Genomic DNA, 16,207 nt, shown 5'->3' with positions numbered 1-16,207 from the left:
GTGACAAAATCTCCCAGATATTTTAAAGGGTTTTTAGCTATTTTGCGATAACCTACAGAAAATCAAAACATTTGTCTTTCTATGGAATTTCCTGAATAGCCTCTTGTTAAAGCTTATCTTTCTGACCCTAATGGTATTGGTGGGAAACTGGGCATCTGGCATGCTATCATATAGGTGGTCATGTGCCTCCACCCATTGGACTGACTCCAGGCTCAAAGCCCACACTTCACCCTTCTGTTTTTGTTTTTTGCATTGGCTTGAGTTTGATTTAGTGATGAAGTTCAAGCTTTATAAAGCCCACTTTTGTTGAATTTTTTTTTGTGCTGTATAGACAAAAAAAACAACAAAAAAAACCAAAACAAAATCAAATAAAGTCTGGAAAACAACGAGGAAACTATTAGGTTAAGTTTTGAAAAGGTGAAACGCAAATAACTAAGAACTTGGAATCATAATGAGCTCCAAAAATATAACACATTTCTGGATGAAATGTTTCTTTTCAGAACTCCCAAAATCCTAAGATCTTGGATTGATCTGAATGCTGATTTTGTTTTGAAGTTATTCTTGGCAGCTGTGAATGACTCAACCACAGAGAACAACCAAACATCATAGTGTATTCTGCTGTTACATAGTAGTTTTTACGGCATAACAGCCCCTTCAGACAATTACTTGGTATCCTTCCAGATCTTGCTGGAACTCACAGCCGGGCTGTCAGGTGATCATCACAAGACCAATGTCTTAATCCTCCCCAGCTCTACAAAAGCGAGAATGCACATTAGAGTCTTTCTTAATCTGCATGCAACCAGCTGCAGCACAACATGACTTGGTTTTAAGTGCCATTTCCACAGATGTTAACTTTATCACTCCATCTAATTTGAAGATTCACAGCAGCAGACCGTGGCTGAGGGAGATTCCACACTCCTTGGGGGGGCGATCAAATCGACTGCCTTACAGCGACCGCTTGATCTGCAAACTGATTTTTTTCACCACTCGCTGGAAGAAACAAATAGGTGGAAAATGAGGATCGTGCTGGTTCTCGGCACTGTGTCTTTGCTGCTCTGCGTTAAACCCGCTGAAGCTCAGTTTCCTCGAGCTTGCTGCACAGTGGAGGGGATCCGGTCCAAGCAATGCTGCCCTGCTCTGGGCTCCAATCCTGCCAACGTCTGCGGCTCTCTGTCAGGGAGAGGGAGCTGCAGGGCCTTGCAAGTGGACTCCAAACCCTGGGGGGGACCATACAGACTCAGAAACGTTGATGACAGAGAGAGGTGGCCCACCAAGTTCTTCAATCAGACTTGCAGATGCAGCGGTGAGTGAAAGAAAATTTGTGTAAGCCATCATAAGCCCTACCTTAAGTATCAAGTGTTTCACAGTTGGCTTTCTGTGTTGCAGGTAACTTTGCCGGCTATAATTGTGGTCAGTGTAAGTTCGGTTGGACTGGTCCAAACTGTGACCAGAGAAAAACTCCTGTGGTGAGGAAGAACATCCACTCCCTTACCAGCGAGGAAATTCAGGAGTTCCTGGATGTTCTGGATGTGGCTAAGAACACCATCCATCCAGACTACATGATTGCCACACAGCACTGGCTGGGTTTGCTGGGACCAAACGGGACGGAGCCACAGTTTGCCAACATTTCCATTTATGACTTCTTCGTCTGGCAGCATTACTACTCAGTCAGAGACACTCTTTTAGGTAAATCAATATTTATGTGTTGTCTTTATCAGTGTATGTTTTATTGCAAAGAGTAACCAAATTACACTTTATTGTAATGAGAACGAGACATATTTGTATATTTACATATTATGCACCACCTATTGCGTATTACTATTGAGGTATTGAGGAACACAAAACTACTTCTGCTAAAATTATTTCTTTTCATATTTAAGTAGAAAATTAAAAGTTAGGACAGATTGTACCATACCGACATTACGTAAAATACATTTACGTAATACGTAAATACAATACGTGTAAATACATTTTAAAAAACTGCTGCTGATACAATAACAATCACCATTATTAGTAATTTTCACTATTTTCTCCATCAGGAAACTATTTTTAGTGCATGAAAATACACAAGCCTTTAACAGAGTTATGAAGATTAACTCGTAAGGTATACTTAATTTCAGGGGTATGCACTTATAAAAAACCAAGATGCAACTTTAGCAAAGCCCTGTGTTTAAATTTAATATCCAAAATGATATTTTATGACTGTTCCAAATATTTTGCTGATTAATCAACAATATCTGTCTGTATCATTTCATAATTGGATTTGAACTTGTTTGATTTGAAAAAGCTTTGGATTCTGTTGAGCCTTTTTTGGCCCAATTGTCCTGTGTAAGCTTGAGATCATGTTAGTTGTTAAATAATGCTTTTCCTGCAGGTCCTGGTCGCCCCTTCAGAGCCATAGATTTCTCACACAAAGGTCCAGCATTCATTACCTGGCACAGGTACCACCTTCTGAGCTTGGAAAGAGAGCTTCAGGTAATGTTATCCATTTGCCAGTCAAGCATAAGTGTAACTTAGATTTTGTGTAAACAGAAATAAATAAATATTTTATTATTGATTTTTTATTTTTATTTTTTTCTGCAGAGACTGACGGGCAATGAGAACTTTGCAATTCCTTACTGGAACTTTGCCACAGGACAGAGTGAGTGTGATGTGTGTACAGACTCTCTGCTTGGAGGCAGGAACCCAGACAACCCTTTCCTCATCAGCAACCAGTCCAGATTCTCCAGATGGGGGGTGGTGTGCAACAGGTCAGCACAATGAACGACAGAATAATACTCTGCCTTGGAAAAGCTTTTGGCATTTTGTCATGTTGCAGTTATCAACTTCAATGCCTTTTATTTGAAATGTCACGATCCAATGGGTGGAGACAAGTACTGGAAGATTCGGTGACTTTTTGTGTCGAGTTGTGACGTTAACGTGATAGTCGCAGCCAACAGATGCATCATGGTTTCCAGATTTTAGACATCAACTAGACAGAGATATTTACCCCTCTGGAATCTTGTGTTAGTGCTTTGTGTGAAAACACACATATAGGCAAATATGTTTGGCCATTTTTATTTGCAAAAGGGCTCAAAATCAGTCTGGTCGGATGGAAAGCATCAGTAAGCACCAGTTGCCACATTTTCTCAGTTGGATTTCAATTTTATTGGTCTATTTTAACACATAAATTTGCTCTGTTATAAAACACTCAGAGTTAGATTTGGAATCGTTGTTTGATTGTAAACTGAACTTCAGCCCTTGTCTTAAGTATTTGCAACTTCTAACATGATTTCTTACAGGTATTTAGCTCTACCACCTTCTTGCTATCTTTGGACAGTTTCTTTGATTTGAAAATAAGCATCTCCAAGACAAACACCGGCATCACAAAGTGTCACTGTTATGGTTCCGCTTTCAGGTTGATGTTAACATCAACCTGAAAGGTTAAAAAGATCAGTTTTACTCTCATCCAACATTTATGTTGGCTGTTCACAACAATTTCAAATAAAATACATCAAAGTTTGATGATTTCACGTGACAAAATGCAAAAACAAAAATCAGTGTGCATAAATATTTTTCCAAGGCACTGGTAGCTCTTGCAGCTAGGTTGAATGTGCATCCAATTCTTTCTTTAAAAGAGCCATTTTTTTTCTCCTTCTAGTTTGGATGATTATAACCGTCTGGTGACTCTTTGCAATGGCACGAATGAGGGTTTTATTCAGAGAGGAATGGTGAGGAGAACCAACATGTCTCTACCCACCATGAGTGATGTCAGAAGCTGTTTAGGAATCAGAGAGTTTGACAGTCCTCCATATTTCACCAACTCCTCCTTCAGCTTCAGGTAAAACTCAACAGTTTGTGTTATGAATGTGTTTTTTGGCTATTAGGCCTATAAAAAAATTGAAGGGTTTGGTAGTCATAGGTCATTGATTAGTTTGTTTAAAATGAACAGAAATGCACTTGAAGGGTACGAAAAGCCAGATGGCGAACTGGATGATACGGTCGACAACCTTCACAACCTCGTTCACGCTATGCTCAATGGAACCAGCTCTTTGTCCCACTCTGCAGCCAATGATCCCATCTTCCTGGTAGGAATTCAGCCGCGCATAATACAATTTGAGTATACAGTTAGATTTAAACCAAATAACTACGCTTTTCTCGTCATTTCAAATTTAAAGGTGCTCCATTCTTTTACCGATGCCATTTTTGATGAATGGATGCGCAGGTTTGTTCCATCCAACGCCACCTACCCGGATGAGATGGCTCCTATTGGTCACAACAGGGACTACAATATGGTTCCTTTTTTCCCTCCGATCACTAATGAAGAGCTCTACGTCGCATCGGATCGGCTGGGATACTCCTATGCCATTTCCCTCGATGGTGAGAGAATACTGAGCTAATGATTAAAAATAAATAAATTATGATTACATAACTTTTTTAATGTGTACAGAACTCAAAAGTGCAACAGTTCAAGCAATATGACTGCTTAAAATTGTGCACATGTGATTGTTGAAATAAAACTGAAAATATACACATAAAGAAACTAAGGAATAATTATTGAAATATTTTAGTGCTTCAGTTAATTATGTAAGACCAGTTTATAAATGCTTAAGTGATTAAAATAAATGGAATGATTCATTATGAATGTTAAATAGACTGAATAATTATTTCTTTATTATTTCTGTTTTCTGTTAGTAAGTGGTGCTTGCAACGTTATAGTGTTATGCAAACTATAATAGTTTACAGTTAGATGTCGTCTTTATTGCAGCATGAGTCGTCATATCCTAACCCCACTGATGATACAAACCTTTGGATTTTCAGAGTATCTCTCCTTTCTTTCCACAGATGCAGATGAGGGAGCCGTGTTTGTGCTGGGTTCCACGTTGGGAGGCGTCTTTGTCGGCCTGCTGGTGCTTCTCCTTATCTTTGTGCTCTACCTGCGTCAGCGGAGAAACAGAGGCTTTGAACCACTGATAAGAGCCGATTTCACAAACAGGAAGTACACAGAGGAGGCCTAGCCGTCACCTGTTGTTCCAAAATGCACCTCAGTGCTCAAACTTACCTCAGAGCAATGGAGCTGTCAGTCTGTGATGTTAGAAAATTACTGATCCTAAGACTGAATAAAAAAGAAAAACCTCCTTTTAGATATTAAGACTAACCGCAGAAGAGTTCTCTGGTTCATGCACAGTGCTTTGCAAAGGTATTCATCTTAAAATTGTGTCATTTTACTACCAAATTTTTGAAAAGCTGTTCGCTTTTTGATTGAATTAAAACCCCCCAAATTAAAACTTGTTGGTTAAACCCATCAGTGTTTCACTGTCCTACATCCTACAGTATCATATGTCCGTCTTTCAACAGTGGCTTTCTTCTTGCTATTTTTCCATAAAGGCAAAATTTGTGAAGTGGACAACTAATGGTTGTTAAATCGAAAGGTACTCCTAATTGTTTTGTTGATGAGTTCCCACAGGCTTATTAGCAACTTCTCAGGAAATGTTCTCCTTACCCAGATTAGTCAGATGGACATGCCTTGGTAAGCTTGTAGTGCCAATCCATTAATTTTTAGATGATTAATTTAAAAGTTAATCAGATATGCTAAAAGCTTGGGATATTATTTATTTACCTGCTTTACATATCACATAGCTCTGACCTTTCTATTGTCTTCCTGATGCAGTTTGTTTAGAAACCCTCAGTCCACCAGAGACATGTGCCAAGTTGACTACACTGGATTTTATTTAGGGGCACCAGACTAAAACAGTTTCAATGCAAATGCATGCCACTGTTAAGATTTTCATTTGTAAAAATAAAACAATAAATCTGTCGTCTTCATTCCAGTCCACATCTCTGCTTTATTTTTGTTGTGGGTCTGTTTTATAAAATCTCAACAAATTCAGCGAAGCTTGTGATTTCAATGAAACAAGTAAAAAGGTTTCTGCAGTTTTGAAGGTCACTGTGTAGTGGCAAAATCTTAATCCTATTCTCAATCCTGGTTGTTTTTATACCTTTCACAAAGTTATAACAAGGAGAAATCTGTTTAAAAAATGTTTAGAATTTATTCTCAATAGTAATAAAACAGAAATGCAATCATCTTAACGGTATGGTTGAAATACATTAAGGCATCTTTGCTCAACAAACTCTTAACCTCCAAGGTAAAAGTAAAAAATAAATGTGACTTGTAAAGAATTGATGTAATTCAGCACTGGGTTAGCTGTTTTTAACCTTTTATTGCAAAAATATTAAAAGTTCAATGATTAAAAAAACAACAAAAAAAAGGGCATCTTGTGAGATGAATAGTCAGAACAAAGAATCACTTTAAAGAAACACATTGCGTATTTTTTCCTATATTGTAATTCTTGCACTGTGGTTGTAAATGAGTACTTCAAACAATATTGAAAAGCTCAACACATTTTTTACTTGATACATTGTGAAGGGCATGACACAGGCTAATTCTGTGGATGTGTACGCTCAGTTGGCCTGCTGGTTATGAACCTGACGGCCTCTCAGGGAACAGGGAGCGCACATCCAGACCGGTTTTGTCCGCACCCCTCAGCGGTGCCAAGGTCTCTCACATTCTCTGTAAGTACGCTCTACTGAGGAGCTTCACTGAAGCATTCAGCCTTGTCCAGTCCCCACAGATTCTCATTTCACAGGTGACTGTGGTCGGCTTCAAGCCTGTCTGTGCTGCAGACATAACCATTCAAGCTTTCCAGATAAATGCAGGGAGTCATTCTTAGCATTCCCTGTCACCACTGTGTGATGTTTGCTCCTTGCCTCTCTTAATAACTCCCAGACATCCAACAAGTGTGGCAATATGTGCTTGTGTATTCTTTTCAATTCTGTCATTTGAAGTTGACATTTTTAAATACTGCCTGGGATTATTAGGGCAGTTGCTCAATATGCAAAGAAGTAGCATGTTTTTGCGTTTATTTTTTTCTAAATGTAGTTCCAGTAGGTACGAAAACATCTGATGATAGTTGGTAAATACGTGTAATATATTCTGAGGATGCAGCACTAAAACATGATACAGTCAGTTAATTTAAATTCATGTAAAGTTTTACAGCAGCACAAGAATATAGGTTTGCTCTTGCAGACCAACCCAGTAATTTTTATTTGCATACAATTTCATTATAATTCAAACAGAATATGTTAGTGGGAAACCTAATTTGAGATGCCCAATAGAAATCTCCTAATTTGATTGTCTTTAGAGCCACAGGTGTGAAAGGTGTTTCTGTTTCTGGTTAGAGATTAGTTACCTGAAGTAGATAACTCTCTTAGTGTTTTTGTTAAAAGCTTTATATTTGACCTCCTAACAAGTATATACTGTATGTGCCATCATCTATTACCTTTATCAAATCATTTATGAAAAAGTTCAATATCAGGTAATGTTTAATGGGTTTAATTTTGTACTTAATAGCTGTGTTAAATAGATAATGTTTTGTTACTGTAAAGACTGTATCGGTTCATGGTCCATTGGAATGACCTTTCTATGTGAAACACTTTATGAAGTGTCTCTTGACAGAGTAGTTATCCACTGATAAAAAGTAAAACCGGATCATATTTTTGTTTCAGTGTTATCTGCACTTGACTTTGTTCAAAATGGTGTTTACAGAAGTGGCATTAACTTTTTCAAACAACTGACTTGAACAAAGCTGTTTCTCAGATCAGAAGCAGGATATCACCCTTGTGATATCCTGCTACATATCACAGGCATCTATTAGGAAACCATTTTAGGACACATTTTTTTCTGTTTCATTCAGAAAGAGTTATTATAAGGAAAAAAACAAACAAACTTGGCGATTGACGTATGTGTATCTGTGCACCGGTTTGCTTTACTCTTATCTCTAACACATTTATCTGTCTTTATGCTCAGACTTTATTGATGATGTAAAAACATACATACCTAATATTATAAGCTGAAGGTCTAAACTATTTAAAAGGAGTAGATTGTGTTGAGGTGTTTCTTTACTCCAGTCCTATCAGTATTGTGTCAGAAAATTCATGTTAAGGTTTTCTATGTACTGAAGCAGCACTTAAATGCGTTCTGTCACATCTACCAGCTGTAAGGATAGCCAGTATAACAGTGAGAATAATTCACGAGTGAAGGTTTTTCTAGTTCAAGTACAGAAGCAGAATCAAAATTATCCACACATGTTGATCTCTTACAATTCAAGCAGGGAATTCTGTGCATAAGAGGAGCTTTATTGGTAGCTCGGTCAAACTAAAATACATTTCATGCGAGCAGAGAGAATCACCTGGCGAATGCTAGGCTGCAAAATAATCAACGTGCTAATTAATGTTGGAAATTGTAAATTGAAACTTGATGTGGTGTGACTGTACACAAAAAGCATTAAAATGGTTAATTCTGAATATGAACTAATTCTGTTTTAACCTGTGTGAACTGAAAGTGCAGCTAACTCTGGTGAAAAGTGAACTTGCACAACAATGGTTTGAATGGAAAAAACACCAAAAACCAATTCTGTTTCAAAGTTTAAGTACAGAAATATCACTGCTATGGACCACAGACTCCAGCAGTCTTCATAATAATTAGCTACAGACCAAGGAGAATAATCATCTCCTGCATATCTTAGATCATTTAAAAGCTTTTGAATTTCTCATCTTTCATCAATGTTAAGATGCTAAGAGAGTTATCTATTAAAGGTACATTACTGATGGGCCATTTCCTCTCAACAGAACCCAGCTTAAAAAAAAAATCCACAAAAGCCCCTTATGGTTGTAGTAGAAGATTAATAATTAGCCACTGTAGCCACTTCCTACCTGTTCAATTATTGATGACATTAAATTATGACAGTATGTATCCCTTTAAACTTGAAGTAAATATTTTAAACTATACTGAGTGATCACATCTTAAACAAAATGTTAACAGAGCTGTTTAACCATAGAGCTACATAACAGTAAATTAGTAGCATCTTCTCTGCAGATAAAACAGAGAAGAAGAAAAAAAAAAAAAAAAAAAAAACGTCTTAGAAATGATTTTAGGTTTTCCACTGCTGAAGCTGGCAAGATATGAGCATATTTTGCAGATTATGGAGTTGGTGCAAGGCAAAGTAAATAAAATGTTAATCCTAACCTTTCAAGTCAGCTGTAGCGCAAGGCCACTGCTGAACAGATTTTGTGAGTATTTATAAGTTTGTGGAGATTCTGTTTAAAACAATAGATGCATCTACAGCCCAAAACGATTGAAACTGTAAGAGAGATAAAGAAGCACAACTCTGAATTTGCATTCACAGAAAAGGAAATTTAAAATAATTGTTTTTCCTTCACAAATCAGTAAATGGCTTAATGTTCTATGTAATTAAATTCTAACCAAAGCGGTTCCTGAATCCTCTTGCACTTAGATGATCATCACCTCTTTAAAATATATTATCAAACATTTATTAAGCTTATTGTACCTTTTTAAGGTGCATAATTTAACCACATCTCTTTTTACATTTTCTTCAGACAAAAAAATTCAATAAAAAAAAAAAACAAAAACAAAAAAAACAAAAAAAACCTCAAAGTGCATACTATATTTATTTTTTCCAATTGGAAACCTATGTTTATATTTGCCATATGCGAAATAAATGTAAAGATTTTTTTGTTTTTCAAAATAAAATCTCTGAAGAAGAGTTTGTTGGATCCTCATCAGTTTTAGAAACTGAAATGATTTCATGAAATATAAAGTCTAGGGATGGCACCGCATGATCTTTGGAAAAGTGGAAAACCGTGATATGGATGACTACTCTCTTTCTCAGAGCAGAATCCTGCAGCATCAACGCTGGTAGGCTGAATGCTCTTTGCTTGACTGTGGCTCCAATGTGCTTGAATACAAAAACTGCCAGAGAGGAGAAAAAAGGGGGACAAAAACCCTGCAGTCCATATCTCGCTTGTTGCTCCATCATTATCTCCATTGTCGGTGCAAAGTTAGAGCTAGCAGAGCCAGCATGGTGGGCAGTGCTATGGATGGTGCATGGTGCGGGGCAGAGTCCTCCATAGGCCCGCTCCGGTCGGCTCTCACCACTGGGGTTTCGGTGGCAGCGCTGTACATGTCTGTGGTGCAGCCCTCTGTGCAGCCGCTTCCGCTGCCTGAGCCACTGCCTTCATCACCTGAATTACAAGAGCAGAGCAAAAAAAAAAGAAAAAAGAAAAAAAGACAAAAAAACGTAAGAGTTCATCATTGGTAATTCAAGGTTGACCTTTGAATTTCTGAGGATAGGTCATATTCCTTATAGATGGAATATTGTACCCTCTTACAAGTTTGCTAAAACAGATTTTGTACAGAATCTCCTTTACTTAAAGTTTGCTTTAACATTTTCAGGGCAGTAAGCAGTAGATTTTGTGTTTTTAGTAAAGAATCATAGTATCCTAGCCAGCTACATAGGGGCACTCAAGCTTTGTGTTTTCACATTTAGTTTCTTTACCGTCATACCAAGATGATCAAATGACCATTAAGTCCATTAAGACCAAATACATAGCAACCAAAGAGCAAAATAACTTTTTTAAACTCTTATGCAGAAGCACTCCTTTTACATTTTGCACATTTCTTCCCAGAGGATTGCAATACATGACAGATAAGCATCAGTAACAATACACATACTTCAACTGTAGAGAAGGACTTCATGATTAAAAAAAATATATATATTTGCAATGTCTTTGTCTGTCTTACTCATGTAAGAAGTGTTTTTCCATGTTCAAACAAACAATAAAGATAAAAAAAAAAAAAATACTATGACAGCTGCCTAAAGCAAAGCAGAAAAAGCATTCTGATTCATTCGCCTGCATTACAAAAATGGCTAACAGCTTACTTGAGTCCTGAAAGCTGATGTCATTGCCATTGTATGCGTTTCTCAGCTTGTTGGTCATCACCCTCAGAGCCATGATCTGCTGACGGATGAAGGTGTCGGGTCGTGTGATGTCAACACCCACCTCGGGGTTATTCATCTGGTTGGTTAGGCCGTCCTTTTGGACTTCAGGAAAGTATCTTTATTAAAAACACAAAACAAAACAAATTCAATTAGCCGGGAGGACTTTTTAGAAAGGCACTCTCTATGCACAGATATAATTCAGAAATAATTATCGTCACAGGCTTTAGGAAAATAAGCAGCACCAAACAAGTGCTTGGAGGGTAGACTAATTCCACCCATAATTGAAAGACGTCTAATTTTCATAAAGCGATTGGAAATAGGCTCTTTAGGTTTACAGCAACATTTGAGAAATGGGAATTTGACCCCATAATGTCAGTTAATACACTGACACACTTGTGAGGTATTTCTCCGGGGAAAAGTATGTCAGCTGCCTGCTCTCCTGGTGGATAAATAGGCTGCGGGTCGCCATGTGACAGAATTCCACAAATCATGTGACACAACAACGTTTGTTTTCCCATAAGCGCTGATCACTCAAGCTAACATATACCCCTGAAATGTCACTGAATTTGAAAAGGTAACGTTTTTGTTTGTTTGTTGACTCAAGGATGACAAAAAAAAATAAAGAATGACGTCCTACATTAGGAGCCGTGTAAACGTTTACATGTTGCTTGAATCTTTTCACATTTTGTCATTTTAAATACAGTGTTATGCATTTGTATTTCCTTTTACGTGATACACCAACACAAAATCAGTGTATAATTATTAGGTGAAACCAAAGAGAGAAAATCACTTTGAAAATTTGTGTGGGATGCATTCATGTTGAGTTTTATTTAATATGACACCAGTAACAAAACTGTAGTGCAAGCAAATGAATTTTCAATCAGCTGAAAACTGCAGATGTACCAAGAAATTTGTAGGTCAGGCACTCCAAAAATCTGACCTTTATGAAAGAGCATTAAGACGAATGTTGTTGTTGGAAAAAAAAAGAAAAAAAAAGCCAATAAGAAGCACTATTTACAACAAATATGCAGGGGATTTTGCTAACATTGGAAGAGGGCACTCTGCTCAAATCAGGCCGAAACCGAACTTTTGCTCTTTAATGCAAAAAAAGCTAACATTGCACATTACTCTGAATTTGCTATATGCACAGTGAAAAAAAGTGCTGGGGATTTTTTTTTTTTATCATCAAGGACAAGAAAGGTGGTCAGAGTTGACAGGAAGATGCTGAGTAAAAATTACAATCTGTGCTTGAGCTATTTTACAAACAAGAAAAAGCAAGACGTGCACAGCTGGTTCTCTAAACGAGTTGCAGGTGCAATTGGAGGAAAATGTGTACCTTAGCAGAGCTTAACACAAACAAGGGTCACATATGTAAAAGATTCTCCAAACATTTATCATTTTCTTTGAACTTCATAGCTATTGCTGGTCTGACAATCAATGAGATTGACTAACATGATAAAACACATTGAAGTTTGTAGTTTATAATGGCTAAATATGTAAACAACACTCAGTAAAGACTTTTGCAACTCAAAAAATGAAAGTCTGTGGGCAGTCGAAGTTTTTTTTTTTTTTTTTCACGTAAAGAAATCAGATTAAGAGCTAACACCGAGCTGGCACAGCCAAACAAAGAACAAAGAGAAATTGATTCTCTCAAAAAAACAACAGTACAATTCATACAACTCATTACATACTGAAGGAAAACCGTAACAATAAAAATGACATCCTTTTTTTTATATATATATATATATATATTAAACGGCTCTAAATGAAAATATGCCCAGCTCCTCCACAGTGCACTGAAATGAAAAGCTTGCCTCTTAATTCTAGGATCAGACTGCTTAACGTCAGGCACGCTGAAAAAGACTTTGGACTTCTAAGTAACCTTTTGTGTTAGCCTGCATTAAGCTGCGGGGCTGGAGTCCCCTTACCTTCCCTTGGTGTGTCCATTCCAGCAATCGTCATCACTGGCGTTTCCGGCAGTCACTCTGTCCTCCACACACATTGCCTCGGGCAGACTCGACCAGAACTTCTTGGACAATTTCAGTTTCTCTTTTATGTCGACAACCTAAACAAAGACAGGGGCTGTTAGGCAAGACATAAAAGGACAACTGTGTTTCAGTGAAGCTTTTAAAACACGTGAAAAAGCTTTGGTTTTATGTATTTAAAATCTCTTTTTTTTAATTCTTAAACATTGTTTATTAATGTTAATACACAGACATCAGATATATTCAAAGTAGTGTCTGACATGAGATCAAGATACCAAAAAAAGAAAAACAAGAATATTTGTTCTTAAAGTTGAAATAGAAACAGTAAATGGGCTGAATGTACTTTTCTAGTTCTATGCAGCACTCGAAGCACTCACTGCCACACACACTCATACACTCATTGCAAAGATTTGTGGGTAACCTGAGATTAAGTGGCTTGCCCAGGGAAACATTGACATTTGACACGAGGAAGCTGGAGCTGGACCTTCGGATTACAAGGCAAGTAAAGAAAAAAACATCACGGTCTTTTCAAACAGATTGTAGCAGGACTGGGTTACTTAGTTACAAAAAATATATTGGTAAAATAAAAAATAAAAAAATATTAATAATATATAATTTTGAATTTGAATAATTTTGGTCTTAACCAAACATAATCATATTTACTGTACAACTCAGACATGTAATAGCTATATCGTTAACTGTCCGTGCATAAGTTCATCAGTTCATACCTAAATATATGTGCATTTTCATTGAAGCTGTATATCAGTGGTATGAGTGATGAGTTTTATTATACAGTAGGTGTAGATATGAACAGTTTAAAAGTGTATATAACGAATTAGATGGGGTAAAAATTCACTTCTTCCAAATCATTTTCAAGCAGGAAAAAGCTGGGTTTTAGAGATATTCTTATTACTTTTATAATCTACGACCTCACTTTATGGTGTTAGGCATCATTTCTTTGTCACAAAATGTAATTTTATACTTGTTTTATTTTCATTTAAATTTGTTACGTGCTCATTTGAAATAACGATTTTATTCATCCATTCGCCTTCAATATTTGACGTGAAAAGCCTTTCCAAACTCTTTCCAGGCGTAAATGTCTGGGATTCAACTCCAAGACATGAAGCCTCTTAGACTGCTTGAGTTGAACTTTTTTGCTTCTGTTAACTGTTAAATATTTGCATAATAAAAAAAGTAAGACCATGCAGGCTTGCAGCAATAATTTCAGCTCGAATGTCAGACCTAAATGGTCCCTTTGCATCCCAGCCATGTGACACAGTCAGATATCGTTCCCTGACTTAAGCTTGTTGAACTCAAATCTTTCATCAAACACACAGAATTTGACATATTTCACTGCAGCTGAAGGAAAGCGTGATAGCAGCAGGTTGGCCCCATTATCTTTTTCCGTCTGACTTGCTGTTGGCTTACGTGAAATTGTGGTGAACCTGAGCAGAACATGAAAGGTGCTGCACTGACTGTGTGACGCCGCTGTAGGCCCCAACTCCGCTTTTGATGTGTTAATCCTGTCACACTGATGCCAAAGCACTTCAGCGGCTCTGATACTGCCCAGAGGGGTCAGGGCTGCACTCAATACAAGAGTTTTGACTGGCAATGTTTGACTAAACCTCGCACATTAAGTTTAGTTTCACAAATAAGAGAGATTCACAGCTTCACTCTGGCATCTGTCGAGGTGGGTGAAAAGTGTGAATTTAATTGGGAGTGACTCCCATTTTAGCAATGCAAATATTTGATTAGCACATCTGTTAGGCGCAGTTGCAGAAAATAAACAGTTTACTTCTTACAATTATTTACGCACAGAGGGGGAGATGAGTTTCGTGTGAAGTACTGACGTAAAAAAAAAAAAAAAAAAGATGTGTTTAATTGTGGATTTATTATGCAAAATGAATAAACTGTATTCTTTCAACCAGCTGGAATAACCTAACTGTTTTAGAGGCGGCATTTCAAGGGAATCCAATAGGATTAATATAAACATTTAGGATTAAGTTAGAGTATTGAAAATGGTAGTTGACTGAAAAAAAATAAGAGGAGTGAAATAAATATGACACTGGGAAAGGTCTGCCTTTTCTGTCATTGCTGAATGAATCCATAGCGTCAATGCAATGAGCATGCATACTGATGCAATACACTCAAATAAACACTAGATGGCGGTGTGCTGCTAGTAAACGAGGAGCTGACGGCAACAAGAATGAAGCCTGGAAATTAAACTAATAAAAATACGTCAAAGCGACAATCTCTTTTGCTAACGACATCTGACTCCGGTTAAACCGGGATCGAGTGCATGAAACTGTCGCATGTGGAGGGAAACAAAACGGCATAAACACATCTAACACATCATTAGAATAACAACAGAACAATTTGTCTTAGCATATGAGGGAGAAGCTTATTACAATCAGCTATTACAGCACTGACAGCTCTGACATCCTCATTAAAATCACAACAAGGAGCACAGAAGACAACACTTCCACCTCCTCCCCTCAGACCAGGATATTATTCTGTATTTGTTTTCACTGATATGCTTACAAATGGTTTTCATGAGGGGTGATAGCGGCTCCGGCGCTAAAATGGCTCTGCTCTATATTAAGGATTTACAAGACGGCTGAAAGGAGGGTTCTCTCGGTGTGTGATTCCTGAATATCAAATTATAAGCAGATTACAAAAAAATAAATAAATAAATCAAAAAACATTAAGAGCGTAGATTTTTTTTCTTCTATTTTTCCACCTATGCAGAAAATGCCACATATATGAAGGATTAGTATTCAATGGTGAGTTTTCAATCTCCAGTTTTAATAAATTAAATTGCAAAGCACTTTGGTTCTAAGTTCATATATTCTTTATTTTAGAGTGATGGAAACATTTCATTAAAAACATGAATTTAACTTCACTGATAGTTTTTGGAATATTTCTGATGACTTTCAGACTTTTTGGTCTGACTACTAAGACTTACAAGAAATAAACATAGTTCTCCCATTTTCATCACTAGTAACAACATTTACTATTATTTGCTTTTAGGCAGTATGCCTGTTCTTGCTCTAGATTTGTAAAAAGTAACTGGCTTCAAAGTCGAAACACCTTTTGATTTACTGTTGCAGGTTGTAGTTTTGGAGACTCTCCGTTGACAGTGTAAATGCCAACGTTTTGGTCTGACAGACCATGAACATCTCAGGTTCTGCACCTCGGCCTCAAGCTGACTTACTTTCTGTAGGAGAGCAAACATCGAAAACACAACACCACGTTTACTTCAAACAAATACAAAACATTAAAAGAATCAGAGCTTTTGGGGTGGCCTAGACAAAGTCTTGATTTGAATCCGATTGAGATACTGTGGAACAATCTTAAATGAGGCCATTCAAGGTGGAAAACCAT

General features: G+C 37.2%; 2 protein-coding genes across 3 annotated transcripts in view; one reads left to right on the top strand and one right to left on the bottom strand.

The window, feature by feature from the left end:
- The first annotated feature begins 780 nt into the window (after positions 1–780).
- On the top strand, positions 781–5,780 carry dct (dopachrome tautomerase). The gene is made up of 8 exons (XM_007546414.2): positions 781–1,303; positions 1,387–1,686; positions 2,375–2,475; positions 2,584–2,750; positions 3,641–3,820; positions 3,932–4,067; positions 4,158–4,359; positions 4,825–5,780. Exons 1-8 carry the CDS (start codon positions 1,015–1,017, stop codon positions 4,995–4,997), a joined length of 1,548 nt encoding a protein of 515 aa, XP_007546476.1. The 5' UTR covers positions 781–1,014; the 3' UTR covers positions 4,998–5,780.
- A 1,122-nt stretch (positions 5,781–6,902) lies between these two features.
- LOC103134251 (glypican-6-like) overlaps positions 6,903–16,207 on the bottom strand; it is a 98,235-nt gene continuing 88,930 nt past the window's right edge. For both annotated transcript variants that reach the window (XM_016668608.1, XM_007546413.2), the window contains 3 exons: positions 12,767–12,903; positions 10,779–10,954; positions 6,903–10,080 (listed from right to left, as the gene is read on the bottom strand). In XM_016668608.1, coding sequence (XP_016524094.1) covers positions 9,875–10,080; positions 10,779–10,954; positions 12,767–12,903 — 519 coding nt within the window. In that variant the 3' untranslated portion in view covers positions 6,903–9,874. The remainder of the gene's footprint in view (positions 10,081–10,778; positions 10,955–12,766; positions 12,904–16,207) is intronic.

This window comes from Poecilia formosa, unplaced genomic scaffold (genome assembly GCF_000485575.1).
Source record: "Poecilia formosa unplaced genomic scaffold, Poecilia_formosa-5.1.2 Scaffold16, whole genome shotgun sequence".
Taxonomy (NCBI): domain Eukaryota; kingdom Metazoa; phylum Chordata; class Actinopteri; order Cyprinodontiformes; family Poeciliidae; genus Poecilia; species Poecilia formosa.
This window is presented reverse-complemented; position numbering and strand designations above follow the sequence as displayed.